The 26,621-nt window shown below is 39.0% G+C and overlaps 1 protein-coding gene across 1 annotated transcript in view; it reads right to left on the minus strand.

Moving 5' to 3' along the window:
- Positions 1-26,621, minus strand: part of sorcs2 (sortilin-related VPS10 domain containing receptor 2) — a 582,832-nt gene that overhangs the window by 59,983 nt on the left and 496,228 nt on the right. The window contains 3 exon segments of the mRNA XM_030431509.1: positions 1,999-2,101; positions 20,341-20,487; positions 22,260-22,439. Coding sequence (XP_030287369.1) covers positions 1,999-2,101; positions 20,341-20,487; positions 22,260-22,439 — 430 coding nt within the window.

Below are 26,621 nucleotides of genomic sequence, written 5' to 3' on the forward strand. Positions count from 1 at the left end.
AACACACACACACACAGGTAAATAATGACTCCGGAGACCCCTGGACCTGTAAACCCAACACCGTCCACATTCCTTAAATCACGAAAGGAGAAGCAACTTGTCATGGTTAAATTATAGCTCGGAATGTGCTGCTGTCCAGATACATCAGTCATGTGCTTTCCTGTGTCTGAGAGTCCTTGTTTGTTCCCTGTGTTCCTGATTTGTTCTCCACAGTTTTAAGAGTTTGTCCTTTCTTTTGCATTACTGTTGGGTTTCCTGGATTCTGCTTACTGCCCATTTGTCACCTGCCCCTTTGTTACTTACATTTTGGATTCTGGATTTGGATGCTGGACTTCAGCTGTCCTTCTTAAAGCTTGTCTTTTTTGCATGATGTGACAGAGTCTACAGAGACAGCAATATCCACACTAAATAAAAGACTGCATCACATAAAAACCAAGTATTATTAAAATAACCCGCTAGGTAATAATGATAAAGCTATTACTGTACATTGATTCTAATAGCTTCATTCAACTTAAAAAAATAATCATCATCAGAAAAGATGTTGCGTACAGTAAAATCAACCAAGCTTCTAACGCAATTTTAGCCATATCTGGACTAAAACAATTATCTGATGTTTCTCAAAAAAATCCCATCTTTTAAATTTGAGCTGAGCAGCAGGTTGTCAATCAGTTCTGCATTGGTGACATCCAATACAGATCACAGTTAAACAGTTGGAAAACAGTCAAACCAAACAATACACTGTGAAAGAGCACAGCTGCTTGCTTGTCTTTATTCTTGGGACCTAGTATTGCTTGGGTTTCAGTGTCTGCACAGTGTGAATCTCTTTTCTCTTTGCAAAAATTAGGGCTACAATAAGCTGGGCGATATGGCCATAAGTGTTATCACGATATGTTTTTTTATTGATTGATATCGATAATTATAACTATATACATAATTACAATAATCATAATGTTGAATTTAGAGTTTTAAGGGTATTCTTCTTAGGACAGAACCCAAAACAAACCAGAAGGTTAGTTACGGCTTATGAAATACAATTATTCATTGTCAGATAAAACAGACAAACATTAAAAAGAACCAACCACCCAAATGGCTTTATGTTAAACATTGAACAAATAAAATTATAAAATAGTACAACAAATTGCTTGTTTCAAACATGTCTCAAACACTTCAGTGGTAGTATACTGAACTGAACATTGATTAAAGAAAATAATAAAAAGTTTAATGTTGAGGATGATTATGCTACTGTATATACTGTGAATATTGCACATTCTTGAGCTTTTAGTTAGTTGTTCAGTTCAGCTTTATTAGCCTCCAGTTCTGTAAGACCTGATCTGGTTCGGATGTGTGACCAGACCACATATCATATCTGAGCGGCTCCTCCACCTTTATCCTCCACTCTGTGTACAGCTGAGCCGCTGATGTTTGGCAGAGTGTATTTAGCATTCATGACAGTCATTAGCTTTTTGAAGCACTGAACAGTGCTTTTTGGCATCGTATCTTTCGCAGTACATTATATAATTGTGCTGGTTATGTCTTTGTATCTCAGTTTCTTCTCATATGGAGCAATGGCTGAAAAATCAGTAGCAATTGTTGGTTGTCGAGGTGAACTCACAACAACTCAGAATGAGTTGTGGTAGGGGCCATAAACATGCATTTGTTTCTATGCTGTTGGTGTACTGTTTTTCTAAGTAGAGGAAAACAAACTAAAAAAAAAAAAAAACTTAATCGAAAAGAAATGTCATGAATTTTATTGTGAAAATGATCGTGACCGTTTTGTTGCCACTTGGCTATAATTCTTCACTATAGGCAAGTGCTAAATTCTTTCAGTCATTATTAAAAAGAAAGTTCTGTTGCTGCTTCTGTAGACATAGATCATTCCTGTACGATGTTTCAACCAGAAACATTGAATGTATCAAAAAATAAAAAAGATGCACAAATGTCATTTGGAGAGAAGGTAACACAGTCAATAAAAAAGTTGTTTTTGCTCTATAGACTTACCAGCGCCCATGATGAGACCTGGAGCAGAGTCTTTGGTGTGGACAGTCCCGGAAACGTAGGGGTTGTCCGCCCAGCGTAGGTGGAGGTGGAGGTGACACTCTGGCTGCAGAGCAGAAACATGTAGAGTGAAATTAAAGTGAGGACAGAATGTGCTTGTCATTCTCCAACACTATATACCCCGACCCACCGTCTAATAGGCTGTTTCACAGTGGATTTGGGTCTTTTCTTTTCTTTTCTTTGCTGTTTTGCAAATCCTTATATGATACATTCTGTCAAAGATAACACTGAGGTATGTGCATCATCTTGTTGTTCATTGTGCATTGTGGATGAACAGATTCAGTTCTCTCAGAATTCCCTAATCTTCACACCTAGGTGCAAATTCAGCTTTGGCCTACTATTGGTCACAATGACAGACCCCCCCTCTGACCAAATAGTCAAAATTCCAACTTCCTCCTTTGTTCTCTTTCTTCTCCCCTCTCACACCATGGGACCGCCTGCCCTCGAGTTATCTTCTCCTGGATTCTTCTGGGCCTAACATCTGCTTAGAACTGCAAACTACATTTCAGCAGGCCCAAGGAACTTCTCCTAACTGCAGCGACACAAGGTTCTGCTAGTATTCCAGATCAGTTAGCACCAGCAGCTGCGATGCAAAGCTTGCCAGCTATCACCACAATCTGAGGAACACAAATTAAGTTGGTGCCAAGCTGCTGTCCCTGCAAAGGAAAGGAGTGACCAGTTTCCTTCAGCTGCTTCACAAGACTTTGCACAGCAAGAACAGCATTGTTGAATATCGGAATTACAACCTTTCCCTGCTTGGCTAATCAGCCAAGGAACTACCAGCACCTTTTCTTCAAAGACTGGTAATGTTCAACTGAGCCTAGATAGCACACAGCATAGCATAGCAAGGCTAAGTACAGGACTTTGAACTCTGGTTAATGTAATGCACGTGTTCAATCTGTTTGCTCACTGTTGGTGTTATTGTGATCTCAGGTCAGGTTACTGGCAGTGTGCTTTGCTACATGGTTCATTTTGATTAATAATGCTTCACACAGACTCAGGGTGTTTGCATGCAACTAACCATCTTCTATAACCTGGGATCACGTCACACACACTCACACTCCTTCAACCTAAAGAGTCTCACAGCCACATGTGATAACAGTGAGCACATGGTGCGAGAACCATATAGATATTGTAGGAGGATGTGCATCAAGCCAAACCTGCAGTATCGCAAGGCGTGCAGCATACAACATGATATTTAACAATTTACCTTTGGACCAGCCAAGGAAAAGCAAAAGGGGCTAATACCAAAAATACACTGTTTAGGATCCATTACTATTTTGATGCCAAGGAGGTTATCTATCTCTGTTTGAACAGTAGACCAGAATTGTTTAATCAATGGACATGACCATATTAAATGAAAGTACGTGCCTAGTTGTTTTTGACATTTCCTGCATGTTGCGGAGCATGAGTTGTCATATTTACTACGTATTTCAGGAGTCACATGCAGTTTATAAATTATCTTAAATTGTGTTTCATGTGATTTGTCAGATCTAGTAATTCTCTTGGCATTATACACAATTTTACACCAGGTGTGGTCATCTGGGTGAATACCCAAGTCTTTTTCCCAGCTATCTCTTATATTCATTGTAGTCTAATAATTCACAAGCAACTGGTCATATATATAGGTCATCACTTTCTTATTAATAGTTGCTGCTTTTGTGATAAGACTATCAAGAATATTAAGCTTTCTGCCACTTTTGTAATATGGAATAGAGTTTAAGTAACTACTGATTTGTAAGTAACGGTAAAAGTGTGTTCGAGAGAGATTGAACTCTTCCTGTAGTTGCTGAAAAGACTTAAATGCATCACCCAGATACATATGATCCATTTTTGTGATACCAGCAGCCTTCCAATCTCTAAACGCCCCATCTACACAAGTATATTTAAAGTCAGGGTTATTTGCAATGGGTGCTTAAAATAAGTATTGACCAAGTCCAAAATGTTTACGTATGCTCTTCAAAGACTTGCATATATTTGTAGCTATAAAATTGTCCTTCATTTTAATTTGTAACTTCCTCGAACATACAAAAGTAAGGTCTGACATTGAAACATTATCTAGACCTATACTTTCCAGATCTGTAAAGGAAAACTCATTGCCTTTTACGCAGTCTGCGATAAATGTCAGTTGTGAGGCCCAGTGATAATAAATAAGATTAGGTAAGGCTAACCCATCCTTTCTTATATGAGATTGGAGCTTTTGTAATTTTATCCTGGGACGCTTATTTTTCCGGACAAATCTTCAAAATGCACTCTTTATTAATTTAAACAACTTTAATGGGATACGGGTAGGTAGCATCTGAATTGGATACAGTAGGCGTGGCAAAACATTCATTTTGATAATTGCAATCTGGCCTAATAAAGACTGGTAGAGTCATCCATCTTTGAAGGTCCGGTTTGATTTTAGTAACAACAGGTACAAAATTATATTTAGTTGAATCAGAGAGCTTGGCTGGAAAAAAAAATGCCAAGATATTTAAACCCTTTGTAAGTCACCTTAAAAGGCAAGTATTCTGAAACATCCCCACTGCTGATTTTCCCAAGAGGTAAGGCCATGGACTTATCATAATTTCTGTTGTATCCAGAAAAACTAAACTAAATTTATCAATTAGATTAATTAAAGCAGGAAAAGATTTAGATGGATCCTTCATAAATAAAAGAAGATCGTCTGTGTATAATGAAATTTTATGCGTTCTGACATTTGTTTAAATGCCCTTCGCCTAGTCACTGACTCTTATAGTTTCAGCTAAAGGCTCTATTATCAAAGCAAAAAGTAAAGGAGACTGGTATGGGGACAGCCTTGTTTTGTGCCTCTCTCTGAGGAAAATATCTGTGAAGTCAAACCATTAACAGATACAGCAGCTTTTGGAGATGCATACAGCAATTTGACCCAATCAATAAAAATATCACCAAAAGAAAATTCATTAAGTGTTCTGAATAAATAATTCCATTCAACTCTGTCAAAAGCTTTTTCCGCATCAAGTGTAACTATTACTGCATTATTCTTATTAAATCTTGCATACTGCATGATGCCGAGTAGTTGTTGAATATTTGAGTATGAATGGAGATTTCGAACAAAACCAGTTTGATCTGTGGCCACTAACTTAGGCAACGCTGAATTGAGACGTGTTGCCAAAATGTCGGCCAGTATTTTAGAATCTACATTTTGAATTGATAGAGGTCTATATGAGGAAGGAATGTCCAGGTTTTTCTGTTCTTTTGGTATTACCTTGATAGTGGCCAACTGCATTGTTTTAGGTAGTTGCCCAGCCTGTAAAGAGTGTTGGAACAAACTAGTTATTAAAGGTACAAACATTGATTTAAAAGTCTTGTATACTTCAGATGGAAAGCCATCTGGGCCACATGCCTTCCCATTTTCAAATTAGTAATAGCTCTTTCAACATCTTCAGATGTAATTTCAGCACTGAGCTGATTCCTATCAATATCATTAACATTAGGTAACTTAAGTTTTTGAAAGAAAATATTCATGCCATCCTCTTCTCCTACATTTCCTGATTTATATAGTGAACAAAAAAAATCCTTAAAAACATTTGAAATTTCAGAGGATGTACATACTAATATTTACCGTTTTTATCTTTCAATTTTGAGATTGCATTGCTCGTTTTTTTGTTGTTAATTAAATTAGCTAAATAATGTCCTGATTTATTTCCATATTCATACCTCTTCATACTTTTGAGATTGCATTGTGTTAAGTGCAGATCGAGCAATTAATACCTTGTCCCAGCTTTCCTTAGACAGAGTTAGTTTATGGTCTGATTCAGCACGTTGCAGCTTTAATTCTAGTCTTCTCTGTTCTTTAATTATTTTTCTTCTTTCTGGCAGCACTGTAGGATATCATCATGCCCCTCAAATAGGCTTTTGTGGTTTCCCATAGGTTTGATGGATCAGTTTCCCCATTATCATTTATTTCTAAGAATTCAGAAAGTTCAATTTGTGCCATGCAACAAAATTCTGGGTCCAACAATATTGACCTATTACACTGCCAGGAATGTTGATGTTTTTGTGATTTAGTAATAGAATTCTCGATTGTAACCGGGGCATGATCCAATATATGAAGGTTCCCAATACTGCAACTTGATACAAGCTCTGTAGATACTTTAGATACCAAAAAGAAATCAATTCTAGAATATGTTTCATGTGGATTAGAGAAAAATGTGTAATCTTTATCATATGGGTGCATTATCCTCCATATATCTACAACATCCACCTCATCCAACATTTGATAAAGAGCTCGTTGTCTAGAATTCCTCTTAGTTATGTTCAGACCTGGGTTCCTATCTAATGTATTGTCCATTACACAGTTCCAATCACCACCCAAAGTCATAAATGAACAGCTATATTTAAGCAATAAATCAGTCATATTAGTAAAGATGGATGGATGTATATACGCATATACGCATATACAGTCGCATATACATTAAGAATAGTAATTTTTTCACCATATAAGGATCCATGAGTCAACACAAAGCATCTATCTGGGTCAGCCTCAAAGTGATCAATGATGAGCGGTTATTTTTTATGTATTAGTATTGCCACTCCTCTACTTTTACTATTAAATGAGGAAAAATACACTTTTCCTACACAATCTTTTTAAAGCTTTTTATGTTCATCATCTATTAGGTGGGTCTCTTGTAGCAACAGAAGCGTTTTCTTTCCTAAAAAAGGATAATAACCTATTTCGCTTAACTGGATTTTTACAGCCCTTAATATTCAGGGAGCAAATTTTAATAGAAGATTGAGACATTATCATGGCACACTGAATGCCAAATATTCGTTTGACCAACAGTAAGGTGACCAGATTTCTGAAATGAAAATCGGGGACATTTTCAGCGCGGTGGTCAAAATTCAAATGTTATCATTATGAAATAAATAGTAGGGGCAATCACATGTTAATGTATTTAATGTGAATTTTTAATGTGTATTAAAGCAAATGAGTAGCCAATAAGAAGTTTCAGTAGTCCAGGTAGTAGTAGTTTGGTAGTATTATAATTAAAGAATAAATGTCTAAATGCCTGGATCCGTGAACCCAGCTGGTTCAGCAGGTCCACCACAGTCCTCTCCCTCAGTAGCCTCAGCCTCTGTGGCCTGGGTGGAATAACAGCAGAGGAGAACATGAGCAAATCTGAACAGATGCAATAGTAAGTGAAGTTTGTTTCTTAACAAAGAAACCTTTGGCGACAGGGGCATATGAATGGAAACTCCTCTTGGATTTTTTCAGTAAAATGGCATTTGCGTATGTTTGAAAGAGCCATCTTCCTGTCTGCTTGTCTTCCCTCACCTTGTCACACTTCTTATACTCTTAAATTTCTTCTCCTAAAGTGCTTTTCTTTTCTTAACCCTTCTTTCTTCTCTTTACTCTCTTTACATTACTCAGTTTGCTTCCTCTTACACTCTTCTGCTATTTTCCTAGTCTTCTCTCTCCCTCAACTCATTACTCTTACTTTACACTGTCTTATTCTACAACAGAGCAAAATTGAATAATACTATTGTCACCTCATGATTATCTAATCACACATTCAAACTTTACCAACACCAGCGACAGTTTGGCATTAGCATTGTGGCTTCAGTTCATGTCTTCAATTCTGATAAACAGAGGCACTGTACTATAATCTTCCTTATTTTACCTCACCTAACCTACACACAGCCAAGTCTAGTTCAAACTCACAAAATAAATGGGTTCATACACAACTTACCATAAAATACCAAATAATAGCCGGGGCGTTTATTTGTTTCAGTCACTTAACAGACAAGGCAGCTAATTTCTTCCACACAAAAATCTGGATAAAAATGTCACAAACTTCGTAAGCTTCTCTGTGAATTCTCTGGCATCCTTCTGGGCAACAGTTGTACGTCTTCTGCAAGTGAAGTTGTTGTGGCGGAGGAAACGATTAAGCCAACCAGCACTTGCTTTTATCTCAAGCTCCTCGCTAGCCTTCTTCCTCCCTCCACCAGACAGCCTGGCCCTGTTGCTGTCCTCCTCGGACAGACGCTGAAGCTCCGTTTTATTTTTTAGCCAGTCTCTCACTCTCTTGGGGTCGACAGAGAAACGTCTAGCGGCTGCTTCTCCCGAGTTTTCGTCTGCATATTTTACGACAGAAAGTTTGAATTTCAAGTCGTACTTTTAATTTTTTTACCTTAACACGGTCGCCTATCTCTGTCTTCAGCAAGCAAAAGTAAACAACTCTGCCGTGTTTCCAGGTACCGCGACGTAACGTTAGTTTAACTGACTAACGTGATAACTGGAGTATGCGTCTGTGCGCAACTTTTTTCTCTCCCATTCAAATCGGGGACATTTTCGGGGACAGTTTTAACCAGGGACAGGGCGGCCTAATCGGGGACTGTCCCCGGAAATCCGGGACGTCTGGTCACCCTAACCAACAAGCCTTTTGTAGAACTTCAGGTACCAGTGATCCAAGAATGGATCTCCCCACAATAGAAAAGAAAGAAATGAACAAAAGCGAAAGAAACAAACAAACAAACAAACAAACAAACAAACAAAATTTGGCCAAATACCAATGTAATACTGATATTAGACATCACCTGTCCTGAATAAGACTGGGTGTGTCTGCCATTCAAGCATAATATAAATTCAGTCTACAAGTAATCTTTCATGTTCATATTTGTTAGCCCAACAGTGGAGGAGAGAAAAAGGAAGAAGAAAAACAAAAACAAAGCAACAAGTATGCAGTGATGTTGCTAGGTACGCGTCCTGCGTCCCTGACGCATTAAAATCTGAAAGGACGCACTAAACTCACTATCCATGCGTCCCGGGGACGCACCTCATTTTTCCCATGAAAAACGATACATTGTGAACATTAAACAACTTGTGTTTAATCTCAGTAACTGGCAAAAGAAACCTTGTTAGCAGACCGGACAAGCGCCGTTTCAACCCTCTGCGCATCTACTCGGAGCAGACGTGATCCCCTGTACAAAGTATCGCGACATGCTAATTTAGCCGCTACCAAAACAACTAGCCCGTCACCGCCAGAGATGGACAGAGTACTCGACCCCAGTACTTGAGTAAGAGTACAAATACTACTGGTCAAAATTTACTCCGTTACAAGTAAACGTAGCTCAGTCGACATGTTACTTGAGTAAGAGTAAAAAAGTACTTGCTTTTAAAGGTACTTAAGTAAAAGTAAGAGTAAGAGTAAATTTCTTATTTTTCACATCAATGAATTACTATAATTTTTTCTAAATGAATTTAAGGACCTTTTAACTTTTGTTTCTGAGAATTAACTCTTTGAAACCACCTGCACTGATGTGCTTGCTTTTAGAACCACAATCTTATATAAAGCCTGCAGAAACACCTGTAAAAACAAATCAAATGAATGGGATCACAGGAGGACAGCACAGTGATGTTGATAGGTTTTCATGTAGTGAGTCCCCGGGACCCACAAGTGGTGAGTTGAGTGGGTCCCTGGGAAATTCAATGGGTCCCGACTCCCCAGTTAAGAAAATGTATTTCTTTCTTATATTATTCTATTTCTTAAATTTTATTGAGTGTTAAACTCCTTCGATGGTGGTATGATACGGTTATAATAAACAGATATATTCATGTATGTTCAAAATGTATCTGAAATTAAACAAATTAAATTCCAAATCTGAAAAGTTTATTGTACAACAACTGTCACTGTGGCATGACATATGACAGTAACAAAATGGCGGCTGGCCTTCAATGTAGTTTTCATCACCACCATCAGATTATGTTTTATTTATTTCATTTCAGCACGTCCCCTAAATATCAAAATATAATCGACACAAATGAGCACAGCATCGTGCAGTGGAAATGTCGGTTTATTTACTGTGAAGTTTGTATTTTTAATTGTTGAAATCAGAGGTGTAGCAAGCTTTTCAAAAGTGCGGCGGATGGATATGGTGGTGATGGTGGTGGTGGTGTTTTTTTAAAACAATTTTGGGTCGGGGGGTGATGATAAAAGACACTTAAATATTACATCTGTGTCTATAATAACCACACCCTGACATGTAAATGTGACATCTGTCTTGATTTGTTTAATTATAATATTTATGATAGAAGCCTACTGAAACTGTACTTTTCTTTTTACCATTAAATGTTTTTTTATACATTATCATATTTTATAATGTTCTGTCATGGACAATGTCACTTCACTGCTAACAGAAAAGAGAGCTGCTCACTGCCAGTTACAGCTTCTCATCTTGATCTGCAGTCTTTGTTAATTTCTTGTCATGATTGTTATTATTAGTACTTAGATTATCAAAAATCACAGTTACATGTCAGGATGTGGTTATTATAGACAGATTACATATTTAACTGTCATATGTCATCACAGTAACAGCGTTACATACATTAGCAGCTGTAAACACATAAACACATTATACAACACATCATGTGGTTTGGTGTCGACCTGTACACTGAACGTATCAGGAGTAATCAACATTTACAATCATCAGAGAACGTTACAGACATTGTTTTTGGTTGCTCTCCGTTTCCAGAGAATTCACAGAGAAGCTGGAGAAGTTTGTGACATTTTCATCCCGGATTTTTGTGAGGAGGGAATAACGCCTGTCCCAAATAAACGCCTGGTCTGTTAAGTGATTGAAACAAATACACGCCCGGATATTATTTGGTATTTTACGGTAGATCCCGCCTCATCAGCACGAGCTGAACAATAAAACTAACTTAGCAAGAGAGGCGGGACTTAAGGCAGAACAGCCAATCATCAGCCAGTCAGTCCCAAAGCCGGTGTCACGTTTGAAGCAGCAACAGGAGAGGGAGGAGGAGAGGAGGCAGCTGCAGCGAGCGCAGACTTAGAGCGGCGGTAGAAAGTGACTCCGGCCGCAGTAAGGCGTTTGTACAAAACTGCAGTAAATCTGCAGAAAAAGTGTGGGTGTTGAACCCTCTCACTGGGAAAACTGTGGGTGTTAACACACACATCCCCCACGGGTGCTTGTTGAAATGAAATCAGCAGTGACGGGCTAGTTGTTTTGGTAGCGGCTAAATTAGCATGTCGCGATACTTTGTACAGGGGATCACGTCTGCGCCGAGTAGATGCGCAGAGGGTTGAAACAGCGCTTGTCCGGTCTGCTAACAACAAGGTTTCTTTTGCCAGTTACTGAGATTAAACACGAGTTGTTTAATGTTCACAATGTATCCTTTTTTTCATGGGAAAAATGAGGTGCGTCCCTGGGACGCATGGATAGTGAGTTTAGTGCGTCCTTTCAGATTTTAATGCGTCAGGGACGCAGGACGCGTACCTAGCAACATCACTGCAGCAGAGGTTGCAGATCCAGATGTTTATTAACAATCATTAAAACTGTAACCAAATGAACCTGCACCGTCCAACTAACTCTCTATCATTTAGCTAAGTTGGGAACTGGAACCCCCTCAGAGACCAATGTTGTCCCCAGACCACTGGTTGAGAATCACTGCTTTACAAAAAACTACATCTGATGCAGCCATTGTCGCGGTTTTGTGTTGACAAACGCAGTCGAGAGCGTGGCTACTTTGGTGGTATCCTTATGGGGAGGGATGACGTATTTCCGCTTTTACGTAGATCCCAGTGGAGAGCGTGCACTGTGATAGGTTTCCTTCTTTGACAAACACAGCTTGTGTCCGATAGTATTTTAGAAAAAATAAAATAAAAAAAAAGAGCAGACCTGAAAGTAACGAGTACTTTTCAGCCTTCCTAGAAATTAACTCGAGTAAAAGTAAAAATATTTGTCTTGGAAAGTACCAAAGAAATCTAATACTCAAGTAAAGTACAAATCCTCTGGATATGTACTTAAGTACAGTACTCAAGTAAATTTACTCCGTTACTGTACACCACTGGTCACCGCTGATTTCATTTCAACCAGGGGCATCGCACCCGTGGGGGATGTGTGTGTTTTAACACCCACACTTTTCCCAGTGAGAGGGTTCCACACCCACACTTTTTCAGCAGTTTCGCACAAACGCCTTACTGCGGCCGGAGTCACTTCCTCCGGCCGCTCTAAGTCTGCACTCGCTGCAGCTGCCTCCTCTCCCCCTCCCTCTTCCTGTTGCTGCTTCAAACATGACACCAGCTTTGGGACTGACCGGCTGATGATTGGCTGTTCTGCCTTAAGTCCCGCGTCTCTTGTTATGTTAGATTTATTGGTCAGCTCGTGCTGATGATGCGGGAACTACCGTAAAATACCAAATAATAGCCGGGCGTGTATTTGTCTCAACCACTTAACAGACCAGGCGTTTATTTGGGACAGGCGTTTAATTCCCTCCTCACAAAACCTGGGATGAAAATGTCACAAACTTTTCCAGCTTCTCTGTGAATTCTCTGGAAACGAAGAGCAACCAAAAACAATGTCTGTAACATTCTCTGATGATTATAAACGTTGATTACTCCTGATACGTTCAGTATACAGGTCGACACCAAACCACATGATGTGTTTTATAATGTTTTTATGTGTTTACAGCTGCTAATGTATGTAACACTGTTACTGTGATGACATATGACAGTTAAATATTTAATCTGTCTATCATAACCACATCCTGACTTGTAACTGAGATTTTTGATAATCTAAGTACTAATAATAACAATCATGACAAAAAATTAACAAAGACTGCAGATCAAGATAAGAAGCTGCAACTGGCAGTGAGCAGCTCTCTTTTCTGTCAGCAGTGAAGTGACATAGTCCATGACAGAACATTATACAATATGATAATGTATAAAATAACATTTAATGGTAAAAAAAAAAAAGTACAGTTAGAGTAGGCTTCTATTATAAATATTATATTATATTATAATTAAGCGAATCAAGACAAATGTCACATTTACATGTCAGGGTGTGGTTATTATAGACACAGATGTTATATTTAAGTGTCATTTATCATCACCCCCGACCCAAAATTGTTTTAAAAACACCACCACCACCACATCCATCCCCCGCACTTTTGAAAAGCTTGCTACACCTCTTATTTCAACAATTAAAAATACGAACTTCATAGTAAATAAACCCACGTTTCCACTGCTCGATGCTGTGCTCATTTGTGTCGATTATGTTTTAACGTTTAGGGGACGTGCTGCAGGGGCGGTTCTAGGGGGGGGACAACAGGGGCCAGTGCCCCCGTAACTCTGAGTCTGGACCCCCTGTGGCCCCCTGACAGGGAGTCTGCATTAATAATACAATGACAGATTTCTTGCAATGATTTTGTTCTGAAGGGAAAGGCAGAAATATAGTGTCTCAGCAGTTTACTACCCAATCAAAATTGCTAAAATTGTAAAAACTGCTTTGTCTGAATGAGGGATTTATCCTTTTTTCCGGGTTGTATGTGCCCCCTAACAAAAAAGCTGGCCAACCTGGCCCCCCTATTAAAACTGGTCTAGAACCGCCACTGACATGCTGTAATGAAATAAATAAAACATAATCCGGTGGTGGTGATGAGAACTAAATTGAATGGCAGCTGCCATTTTGTTATGCCCAAACAGTGTCTGCGCATACATCGCGCTTCAACGAGATCCCGTTTTTTCTCGAGTAAGCAGGAAAAGGAGAACGCAAAAATGACACCAAAGAAAAAGATAAAACCTATTGCAGGTCAGCAGACTATTTAAATTTTAGTAATTTATTTTGGTGCTATTTATGTTGTTACAAAAATGCTGTTTGATTTGAATGTCATATGTCATGCCACTGTGACAGTTGTTTTGCAATAAACTTTTCAGATTTGGAATTTTATTTGTTTAATTTCAGATACATTTTGAACATTCATGAATATATCCGTTTATTATAACCATATCATACCACCATTAAAGGAGTTTAACACTCAATACAATTTAAGAAATAGAATAATATAAGAAAGAAATACATTTTTTTAACTGGGGAGTCGGGACCCATTGAATTTCCCAGGGACCCACTCAACTCACCACCTGTGGGTCCCGGGGACTCACTACATTGAAAACCTATCAACATCACTGAGTATGTAGGAGCAATGTCATTCATGTCTACTTAGGCTACTTCTAATAACAACTTAGCTTGCAAACACTTAAAGAGAAGAGAAAAAGAAAATAGCCTACTTGTATTTGGATTCATTCTAAACAAATGAAAATTAAAATCAGAAAAATCAAACACATGGATTAATAGGAGAATAAAACAAATGTATTTCTTTTTAGTATGTTGTTTTTTTTTTTTTTTTTTTTTTTTTTTACCCCTCCTAGTCCAAAGTTATGGATTCCTGATTTCAACTCTTATAGCAGCAGTCCATCCACCATTGTAATAAGAGTAATTTTTTCTCTCTCAGTCAATTCATTGGGGATTCTCCACTATCAACTTCCAGATCATTGAGAAAAGCCTGAGCCTCGGTAGGCGATTGAAAACTCATCTTAGAGCCCTTGTACTCGACAGAGAGCGTAGGAGGAAAGTGCATTGCATACCTTATGCCAGCAACCTGAAGTTTATTTTTCACTGGAGTGAATACTTTGCGCTTCCTGTGAACAGCCATGCTGAAGTCAGAGTAAATAGAGATCCTTCTCCCATTGAAAAAAAGTTCTCCTCGCTCCCGGGCACAGGTCATCATTTTGATTTTCTGTTGTTAGCTCCCAAACTTCATGATGATAGGTCTTATTCTTGATAAGTTTGGTGTAGAAATGCGGTGTGCACTTTCAATTTGCACCGGGGAATCTATCTGTATATCCTGGCCCAGGATCTCGGGCAAAAAGCAGCGTAGGAACGCCACTGTGTCCTTCCTCTCTTCGCCCTCCAACAAACCATATATCAGCATATTGGACAGTCGGCTTTTATTTTCCAGGTAATCCACCTTAGTTTCCAATACCTCCACTGATTTGAGAAGCCCAGTGACCTTCGTGTCAGCGTCCGCAACATTATATTCAGTGGCACTCACTCTGGTTTGGACTTCGGCAATTTGTTCATGTAGTGCATGCATTGAGGAATGTATTTTAGCCATTTGTTTATCAATATTCATCAGACTGAGCAAGAGTTCTTTTTTACTTTCAGTCACCGCTTCCCATAAAGTTTGTAAAGTGATATTACCCTCAGCCATTGTAGTGCAAGGCAGTCCAGCCAGGTGAAAACACTCAGTGGGATTGGCGTGGGTTTTTCAGGTCGTAATATCAGGCTCAAAAATAGTTATTAGTGGGCAGCCGCTACCTATTCGCGCTTGTCTACCTCAGTGGCCGCCATCTTTCTATTGTTGAAGTGGTTTAGTATTGTAGAAGTGGTTTAAAAAAGGATGCTTGTCCTCTGAGAACACTGCATGACAGCATTCTTCTGACACTCTTTAGCTGATTGGACTCTTGTGTTTTTTATGTAGCAAATTCTGTGTCGGTGATGAAGTAGCTCGACTATCTCCAAGTTTCATATACTGAGCTTCTAATGGCGTGGTCACTTTTGATCTGCCTGATTGTGGTTTGCATACAGCTAATCCCGTTTCTGTCTCCTCAAAAGCCGTGATTTGAAATTGAGAAAGCTACTCATTGCTTAGAATAACAATTTGACTTCTGACACCATTTACTTGAAACCTGAAAGTGATTATATTTAGTTTCACATGAAGATATTGGAGATTTTCAACGTGGTCCCAGACTTGTGAACTACACAGAGTAATACGTTTAAAAACAGCACTGAACAGGCATGATTTTAAGCATTGCGTTGGCACTTGCGTTTCTAACCACAACCTGTAGACTATCCCTTACCGTTACATTTTACTAAGTAATTTTAATTGACTGACTGACCCAAAGCCACATTCAGATTTTGATACAGCACGAATACACTAAGAATGTGGTAAGTGTTGAAATGTATGTTTTGGCATGCCCACTCGCTTTCAAACCTACACTGCCTGAATGTTGACCAAAACTCCCAACGCTTTTTGACAAGCCTCAGTGTTTTATAGTGTTAGGATGAGCGAAAGCCACTCATATTACCTTTGTTTTGATGCATTCACAGCCATGGCAAGTCTCATTTCAAGGGGAACATTACCTGTTTGTATTTTCTGCCTTATACAGTACTTTTAAACAGATTGAAGGCATTCACCATTATGATGACCTGCTTCTGTACATATAAGAGACCAATCATAAACACCCAAACAGTTGAGACAGTGGACACTTTCAAATCTCTGGGAAAAACTCTGGACAATAAACTCACCTTTGATCAGCACACCAAGGACATTCAAAAAAGAAGCCAACAAAGACTGTCAGCCATCCGCAAACTCAAAGGACTATACGTTGCACCCCACCTCCTGTTTCTACTCTATCAAAGCATCATTCAACCCATCCTTCTGTACTGTTCCACATGTTTCTTTAATATGCTTTCTGTCACCAACCGGGCCAAACTCACACGCATCACAAACACAGCTGCTAAAATCATCGGTCTCCCCACACCCAACCTCACAGAACTAAATAATAAGTCCATCACTCGCCTTGCAAACACCATAGCACAAGACATCACTCACCCACTGAACCAATATATTATCCCTCTACCCTCAGGGCGCAGGTACAGATCCACTAAGTACAGGAGGGCTCGGCTGGGGGAAAGCCTGATCCCTGCAGCCATAGCTGCCTTGAACAGCAGGCCCAGCTGATCTGTCTGTCCGCTATTGTGCTGTCATATAAGTTCTCTTTGTTGTTATTGTTGCTATGTATGTCTCTTTCTTTTTTGTTTGTTGATGTGTATTTAGTGTCCGTTGTCGTCAAAGATGTGTAATGTACTGTCAGTGAAGACAAATCTCCCTACGGCAGGACAAATCAAATCAAATCAAATCAAATTATTGTAAGCCAGTCTCAGTCAGATTGCAAGATGATGGATACAGCTGAAAGCATTGCCTGATACAGAAACATATTGGATAGTGCATGTAATATCTGGCTTTGTTTAGTTCAGTGACTTTTGATGTCAGCAAGCTGATGTGTGTGATGCCAGTGTTCGAAAAAAAGCTGCGCCACTGATTAATAGATGCAAAGACATGAATCCAGGTGAGCTGAATTTGTTTGTGATTATGTTGAGGAAGAGGTCAATATAGGAGTGAACAGACATGTTTGTGTGTGTGTGTGTGTGTGTGTGTGTGTGTGTGTGTGTGTGTGAACAATGGTAAACAAGTCTCAAGCTGTGACCCTGTCTCCTTCACATGTGTCAACTGACTGGAGTGAGGGTTCAAATAAAGGATTGGACTCACTCTCCCTGCGAGGTGTGATGTACGGATATCAGATCGGTGGCACATCACTATTTGTCTTATAGCCTTGCGAAAGCAATATTGACTAGATGAATGAGCAAGCAAGGCAAGCCGCTCGCACACAGTGCTCAAAGGACAACACTCATCCTTTCTGCTCCTGACCTTGTGTTCACATTATGAACAACTTGATTGACAGGTCACAATACAAAGTTTGAAAATGTGGTCTAGTAGCAGCAGCATTTAGTTTTTGCAGCTTTGGTGGTGGGCTTTACATCACCCTAAAATCATGCAAAACAATTATGATGATTAACTGAGAGAGCCATTAAAGAGTTTTGGGTCGCACTTCACTTTACAGTACGCTAATAAGACGTAACAAGCCGTACTTTGTATCAGAAAAGACAAAAAAAAATACACCAATACTACGTAAAAATCCATACTGTGTATGAAATTAGACAAAAACAATACGCTAATAAGACATAACAAGCCCTACTTTATAAGAAATTAAACAAAAACAATATGCTAATAAGACGTAACAAGCCCTACTTTGTAAGAAATAAGACAAAAACAATATGCTAATAAGACTCAACAAGCCCTACTTTGTCTCAAATTAGACAACTAGAAATAATGTAATGTTCATTAGACAGTAAACAAGAAAAGTTATACTGTAATTAGACACCAGATAGCCTACCCAAATTACGCTGTAATCATAAACCGCATATAAAGTCTTATTACTTAAAATATAAGCTACTATACTTAGACAGTATTATACCAAATTATACTGTAATTACAAACTAAATCGGAGATCTTAATACACTATTAGACACCATTTTACAGGATCTTAGTCTAATTAGAAATCACACACGATGCCATATCAGACACAAAATAGCTAGTTAGACGCTATTCTACCCTCACTGACAAATTATGCATTTAATGCTACCAACATCGGTCTATAGCTTAATTAGACGAATGTACTGCCATATTATATATTATATTATTTGAGCTTTATTTACCATAGTTTCACTTTCTTACAGAGTCATTTAGATGATGTGATGTCTTAACTATGGGAGTAGAGCGTTGAGGAAGCCACCTACAAACTCCACAAGACTCCAGGGAACATCCAGGTTACAAGGGACGTGTGTAGTAGCGACCAGATGTGAACTGATGTGGTCTGACTTTAGTTAAGGTACTGTTTTCTTCTAATGATCAATAAATGACTCTGTTAGAAAGTGAAACTATGGTAAATAAAGCTCAAATAAATGTATTTTCCTCTGAACTCTGTGCTTTGTCTGAGTATTATAAAGGCCATGCCCAATATAGTATGGCAGTACATGGCAGTCTAATTAAGCTATAGACCGATGTTGGTAGCATTAAATGCATAATTTGTCAGTGAGGGTAGAATAGCGTCTAACTAGCTATTTTGGGTCTGATATGGCATCGTGTGTGAGTTCTAATTAGACTAAGATCTTGTAAAATGGTGTCTTATAGTGTATTAGGATCTCCGATTTGGTTTGTAATTACAGTATAATCTGGTATAATAGTGTCTAAGTATAGTAGCCTATATTTTAAGTAATAAGACTTTACATGTGGTTTCTGATTACAGCATAATTTGGGTATGCTATATGGTGTCTAAATTACAGTATAACTTTTCTTGTTTACTGTCTAATGAAGACTACATCATTTCTAGTTGTCCAATTTGAGACAAAGTAGGGCTTGTCACGTCTTATTAGCATATTGTTTTAGTGTTATTTCTTACAACGTAGGGCTTGTTACGTCTTATTAGTATACTGTCGTTGTCTAATCTTATACAAAGTATGGCTTTTTATGTATTATTGGTGTATTGTTTTTGTCTAATTTGATACAAAGTACGGTTCATTACGTCTTATTAACGTACTGTAAAATGAAGTGCGAATGAAATGAAATCCTGCAGTGTGGATTTAGTAGCTCAGGAACTCCCTAACTCTATCCACCTTTTCACAAGCCCTATAATACCTTGCGCAAATTCACACTATTCTACTACTACAAACTACATGTCTGTTTACTTCCTGTTGCAACTCTACATTAACATTTTACTCCTCCTACCTTAGTGAGCACACTGCTTTGTCACTTTTAAGTTAGTTACTTCACCTGTTACAGATTGCTTTTTACATATTGTTAACAATAACTTATATACTATGATCAATATATACAAAAAGATAAGCAAATTAGAAAAAAAGCACTGTGAAGTTATCATACAGTTGTAGGCAAGGCTAACATTACTGTAGTCAACTCTCAGGCCAGTTCATTTACCTAACGTTGCACATCTTTTGCATTCACTAATGATGGAGTGTACTGTAGTATTTACTGTTTTTTGTATATAGTGTTTCAGATTTCCTGACAACCACCTCAGTGTCTTAACCATTAGCAACATCAGCTAGTCACTTAACTAGGCTATTATGAGGCCCCTGTGGCTCTTATTTACACTGGGTGTTTTAAAGAGCTCCCAAAAATGAAAGTGACCGACACACACTGTTTTGGGAGAGTGAGTAGTAAAACTCCGACCTCATTACTTGGAAACATGACGGTGCTTTTCTTCATTTTAGTGGTGAGCGAGGTAAACTGGCTGGCTAACCTCATTAGTAATTCTAAAACTAATTAAAGAAATATATAAACATAAAGTTATTTCTTAAAAAAAGTACTGCAAAAAGTGAGATTGGAAGTGTAGATAACATACGTTACTATAGAGTCGACACAGTAAGTAAATGGACATGCCCATTCTACAAGGAGAGATTATGAGTCTGACTTCCAGTTATTTCTATTACTGAACCTGTGTCTGCAAGAGTTTGCAATATGCTACAAGTGTCTTCCCTCTTCTTAGAGATTTCTAGGGAATAAAAGCTGTGGTTGCAGACTGTCACACCTTAACAGACAATTTCATTTTGGAAAACAGGCTTATTCATTTTTCTGCTCAGAGATAAGGTTGTTGAACAGGTTTTCGATTATATGCCTAAAATAAGATTTTTAGTTATCACATAAAATACATCATCAGAAACCCCACATGTGAATTTTAAAGCATGTATGTGTCTGAATAAGATGAGGTTGTCAGTAACATTAGATAAAGGGGAAAAAAGAAAAAGGATTTTATGGGGGTCATTGCTTACAGCTTTGCAGGTGATAGGCTTGCCATTCATGTCAATGGCAGGCGGGGCCAAGGGTTCCCAGTCTCGTCCTTTATTATAGGTGATGAGAGTTGTCACTCTGCCATCCATCTTCTGATTGGCAAGGAAGACTCCTTTGATTCCACGGACCTGAGAAACAAGGAGGATTTAAAACTAAGGAAGGGAAATTACAAAATAAATGCTTACAAGAAGTCTAACAGCAGCACAAGCAAGGAAAAATCATAAAGTCAGTGAACTGACTGTCGGCAATGTGTCAATTACACAGTCATATATGCCTAAATTTACTAACATTAGCTCACATTTGCCACCATAATCTGGTGGTCATACCCAAGTAAGCCTGTGGCATTAAAACCCCTGTGGGTTCTGAAATGAACAAGGGCGTGTTTTGTGAATTTAACTCTTGATTTATAACAGGAAGAATAAGGGATTTATTTTCCTTCTTTAAACTTTCCCATAGTCTAAACTTTAATTTAGTAGCTGGATCTTCAAATTGTAATTTTCCTAACATAGGCATAGACTATGGGCTAAGAGTAGAATGTGGTCAGATTATGTGTAGGTAGAATCCTTATAAAGAGTCAAAAAATTAAACTGATGCAACTGGATCGTAACTCTACCTTGGACTGTACAGCCACATTCAGAATGTTAACCTGTCAGCAGTGCCTAAAGCCAATGCATGTTACTTGAAAGACTGAAGGGAAACCACCGACACAAACTGTAGCACTTGGTGTAAAAGTTAACTCACTGCAATCAATACATGCTGCATGCTTTTTTGTGGCTGTGAGGCTGACAGACAGTAATTCCTGAAGCTGAAACATTAAACAGCAAGAGGATGGTGAAGACTGTGCAGACAGACATTTAAACAGAGCTAGGCAACCATGTCAGACATTTCTCCATCTGCAGACTCCCACAGCTCTCTTTGCTATCTATTATGTAGAACTGATGATTATAGTGTGAAGGCAAGGTAACTGTTTGAATCACAAGTATGTGTGTTCTATCTGGGCTTCTGGCTTGTCTCATTTCTGCCTGCAGTTCTTTATCTCTTAACCTCTGTTCAGCACTTCATCTCCTGGTGTCTCAAGTCTATCCATCCCTTCTATGTTGTTCACCTCTCTGTCTCTCTACAGCATGTGATGAGAGTGCAGCCCGGAGCAAGGGAAGAGAGAAGAAGAGGAATTTAGTTTTTAACTGAAGCCTTTGCCTCCATGGTCCATTGCCTCTTCTTTTTCCCCCCAACACTTCCTCTCTCCTTCTTTCTCCTATCTTATCTAGAGATCACTTGGGCAGTCAACACACAGTTTAAATAGTATTCTAACAACTTGACTTGCTAGAACATTAAAAAAATAAAAGGACAAGATAAGCATGCAAGTTTCAAGATCAGGCAAAATCTGTTTACAGATGTCTTCATAACTTATGCAAGATTGCTTTCAGTCAATGAAGACATCATTGGCTGAGCATATTAATTTAAGATAAATTTAGGGGGGGAGGAGCCTGCAAATATTTGGACACATGATTGAGTTGTCTGCTGTATAACTTGCCTTTTGCTAAACCTCTGCCCCGATGATTGCCCAATCATAGTTTAGTAACTGTAACAAGGCCCAACAGGTCAGTCAAGCTTTAGATTGCTACACATTCTGAGGGGTATGGACCAGGCTGAAGGACAAGCAACAACCTGCAAGTGTTTGGAGGGTGATGTCTTTTTTTGTTTGAAGCCTTTCCCAAACAGAAACACAAAAGTAAGAGTGTATAATGAAATATATACTGATTGCAGATTCCAATTGTTGCAAAGAGGACAACTCGCATAAAACAATCATGTAATTTGAAACTTAAAATTTGTGGAAAACTACTCTAAGGGGCCTTTGCCCATGGCCATAAGCAATGTCCCTCAACCACCCCCATCTCACCTCTAGTATGTCGATGAGGACACTCTCCTCCGGCTGCTTGGTGCTGCGAACATTTTCCAGGACCATGGAGTAGTAGACACCCTGGGGGTCTGACTGGTACAGGTTGTACGTGTCTGACTGGTACCATTCCTGGAGGGCGAGGAAGACCTGGTCTTCGTCCGTGCTCACTATCTGAACATCCTGTGGGGAGAGATGGAGGGATGGAGAGTGGAGAGAGAAGGAGAAGTAGGGGTCAGTATTTTCTGAACCAGTGCTATATGGAATGAAAGAACAGTAGAGGGAAGAGAAAACTAATGAAACTGAATGATTAAACAGATGAACAATGCAGAGATCTTACAGAAAGAAAGAGATCATTAAAGTGAAAAAAATAGGAAGAGTAAGGCATAAAAAAGCAGCAAGTGTTGACAGGTGGGGAGAAAAAAAAGAGGAGAGAACAGAAAACAATAAAACCAGTCAGTTTGACCGTAAACTCCCTGTGTGCCAAAGAATACAATCTGATAGTTACAGAGCCACATAAATGAACTGAGGGAGATAAGGGAACATTTTACCCATCCAAAAATTGTTTTTGGCAGCTTTGAAAACTTGTTAAGTGCTCTTATCAAAAGTTGTGAGCCTCTGATGCAAATGACTACATCACTCATGCAGGACTGTAACGTTAACGAAAAAGAGTGACTCAGCACTTTCTCTGTGTTAGTGATTACATTAACATAACATATGAAGACAAATCCCTCACCCCTCACCCTGTCATGTTGCTCAGAAAAACACTAGAGCTATTACCCTTGAATTTACTGTTGTGGCGCAGAGTAATAATAGTATTGAAAGCTGTGCACCGATCTTCATATTCATAGATGTACTGTTTCTGGATCACCCAGCAAGCTGTCACAGTAAGTCGCAAGTAAAACACAAAGGTAACCAAGTGGTACACATGGCTTTTCAGTTTACTTTTTATACGTAAATACACTTCCAAAAACACAGATCAGGTGGTATTTTTGCGGCTACATGAGACCTCCCATCTGCTTATGTCTTTATCTGTGAAGTGCTTCCACCTAAGCCTGCAGGTGCACCTTAAATTTACAGGTCAAACAGATTTGAAATATTTGAATCTGATGCTGAATAGGATTATGAGGAACAGCAGCTCAAAGAAGCTTTCCTATGCACTCAGTGAGCAGACGTTTGAAAACATGACCTTAAATGGATGGATTTGGTTGAGATGAGAAAAGACAGAGATGATGGTCATGTAACACTGTAGAAACCTGCACAGTTAAGACATGAACTGAGGAGTCTGAAGAGGCTCTGAGGGACTGCTTTGACTCAACTGTGTGGGAAGAACTTTGCGTTTCTTATGGGGAGGACATCGACAGTTTAGCAGGCTGCATAACGGACTACATAAACTTCTCTGTTGATAACATTGTACCCATCCGACTGTACAGTGTTTTTCAAACAGCAAACCCTGGATAAACCCTGCCATAAAGGCTCTCCTTAAGGAGAAACAAGGCTGTGCAGAGGGAGCTGAGGAAGAAGATCAGAGAGGGTAAGAACAGCTTGGAGATGGTTTAGATGGAGGACCAGCTGCAGCAGAGAAACGTCAGTGGGGTCTGGAAAAGCCTTAAAGTGAAACTCTCGCCAATAAGCAACCAAGGCTTTATATGGGATTGAATATGAGTCAAACCTTTGTGTAAAAGCATAATTACGACGAAAGAGGCACTTTTAAGATTTATCGTAGTTTCGGTTTTGGGCACGTTCATTTTGAACGGGAGAGTTAGGGGCATCATAAGCTAGCATCAAAATCGCTATTTTTAGAACACTAAGAAGGCTCGACACAACATGAAACTTTGCTCGTAGTATTACCAGGGTCTCTACTCATGAACACGAGCATTGAGAACATTGTGTGTGTACACAGAGTTTATGAAAAATAAGTTTTTTGAACTACGCACGTTAGCTGCTGCATCTCCTGCGCATCTCCTGCGCGTCGCCGTCATGGCAGACAAAAAGTGTTGATCCCCGAGTGCAACCTGAGGGATCGACACTTTTTGTCTGGCATGACGGCAACACGCAGGAGATGCAGCAGCTAACGTGAGTAGTTCAAAAACCTTAAAAAACAGTGATATAAGAAGCTTTATTGTCATTGCAACAAGTGGCTACAACAAAATTTTGTTCGGGAACACCTCTTGTATTGTAGCAGTAACAATGGTCATAAAATAGCCTATATTAAAAAGTAATAGCCTATAAATTACTATATGCAGTTTAGAATAAGTATTACAGACTGTAATAGTCTGTACCAGGAGTGCAAGTAGGCTACACAAGATATGGTGGAAATGACTGTAATACTGTGTGACAGTTCTATATTTGATAAAAAAAAAAAAACATCTTGATGGCTGTCTCACATAATGTATTTTAATTATTTTACAGATGCTTATTTCAGGAACATTTATCAAATACTGTATATCATATTTCTGAACATTTTCATTGATGTTTAAAAAAATACTCAAAGAAGATAAAGGTGAGAACAGTGGCAAATATTGGGAGTTCCAATACAGGCTGACACTTATCCACCTTATTCAGATGCAGATGGGAAATGTGAACAGTGTGGGGAAACTGAATCTGTGCAACATGTGATAATGGAGTACATATGGGAGGAGAGGAGAGCACTGAAGTTTAATTTAGAAAATCTAGAGTAGAGGTGAAGGAAGTATTAGAGTAGTAAAGTAGTAATTTTATGTAATTATCATTTTTTATTTATTTTGAAAAACAAACGTAACTGCCACCCTCCTGGGTCTGCACACACACTCTCCTCACTGGCTTATCTCTTGTCCTACATCCAGCTCTGTAGGTGGCGGTAATGCTCCCTGAAATAGGTAGTAAACACATTAAACACATGAGAAGAAGAAGAAACTTGTGCGTGCATGAGGCAAAGACGGCTGGAAACCAAAGAGGTAGCCCTTACTGAATCTGTTCTGGTGAGTTATCCCCAAAGAAGTTAACATGGTTGAAGTAAAAGTAAAAAAACTAAACTAGAACTGCAAGCAGTTATGAACGGGGGCCAAGCCCCCCCACGCGACTCGGACCCCGCGCACCGCAGAGCCCACAGAAATAGGCCCAAAGGATGACGGGCTCTGGGCAAAAGTGAAGACACAGGCCAACGTCTGAGCCATGGTATTCGCTGTAATGGGAAGTGCACTGGAAGTGCAAAAGGCTGAATGTGTGCCGATTTGGATTTGTTGTAATAAGGCACGCCCACATTGACCAGTCATGACCACCTTCAAGATATGGCCTCAGGATTGGCCCTACATCATACTGACCAAATTTCGTAAAACTTGAAGCCGTTCAAGAGATAAAAACTTCCCATCTTTTTAGCGCCCCCTAGTGGCCAAATTCGGCTCATCCCTTCCCAGTGTCATGGCAACCAAGGAACTCAAATTTGGTGTTAATAGCATGTAGTTTGACCGAGATATGAAACAGTTTACATTTTTATAGCTAGCTACAGAAATTTGTTCGTTAATAATTTGCGCATTTTTTGACCGAGCAAAATTCTTTTGATAACTTTAGATCAGGTCCAGCTGCAGAGTGTACATGCCAAGTTTCATGCGAGTGGACAAAATCCCAAGGAGGAGTTCGAAAAAGTAGGTTTTGCATATGTTGCGATTTAGCGAACGAAATGTGCAGCAGAAGTGGGCGTGTCCTATGTCAGAAAACTCAGCTCTATTTACGGAACATATGGATATAAGGTTTGCAAATGTTTTATTTAAAATGTGGAAGTTAGAGGCAAAAATGCGATTGCATCATTATAGCGCCACCTATATTCCAATTTGCACCAAATTTGGCACAGAGCCTCTGGATGACTTCAGGAATAATTGACTTAAGTTTGATGTTGAAAGCATTTAGTTTGACCGAAATATGAAACAATATGTGTTTTTTAGCTAGCAAAAAAGATTGTTTGGTTATAACTAGCAGATTTTTTTGGAGTGCCAAAATTCTTTTGATAACTTTTTATCAGACACATCTGGAGATTCCATTTGCAAAGTTTCAGGCAGATGGCGCTTAAATTGTAGGAGGAGTTCGAAAAAGTAGGTTTTGCATATGTGGCGCTTTAGCGTACGAAATGTGCAGCAGAAGCGGGCATGTCCTATGTCAGAAAACCCAGCTCTATTCAGGGAACATATGGATATAAGGTTTGCAAATGTGTTAATGAAAATGTGCAAGTTACAGGCAAAAACGCGATGGCATCCATTATAGCACCACCTAGTGGAGTACAAGTGCAATTTTTGGTATGGAAGAACTGTGTCCTATTCTATCTGTACCATATACATTTCAAAGCTCTCAGCATAATAGTTTGGCTGAAATTAATGTTTGTTGTTTATCTTT

The sequence above is a fragment of the Sparus aurata genome, chromosome 10 (genome assembly GCF_900880675.1).
Source record: "Sparus aurata chromosome 10, fSpaAur1.1, whole genome shotgun sequence".
NCBI lineage: Eukaryota > Metazoa > Chordata > Actinopteri > Spariformes > Sparidae > Sparus > Sparus aurata.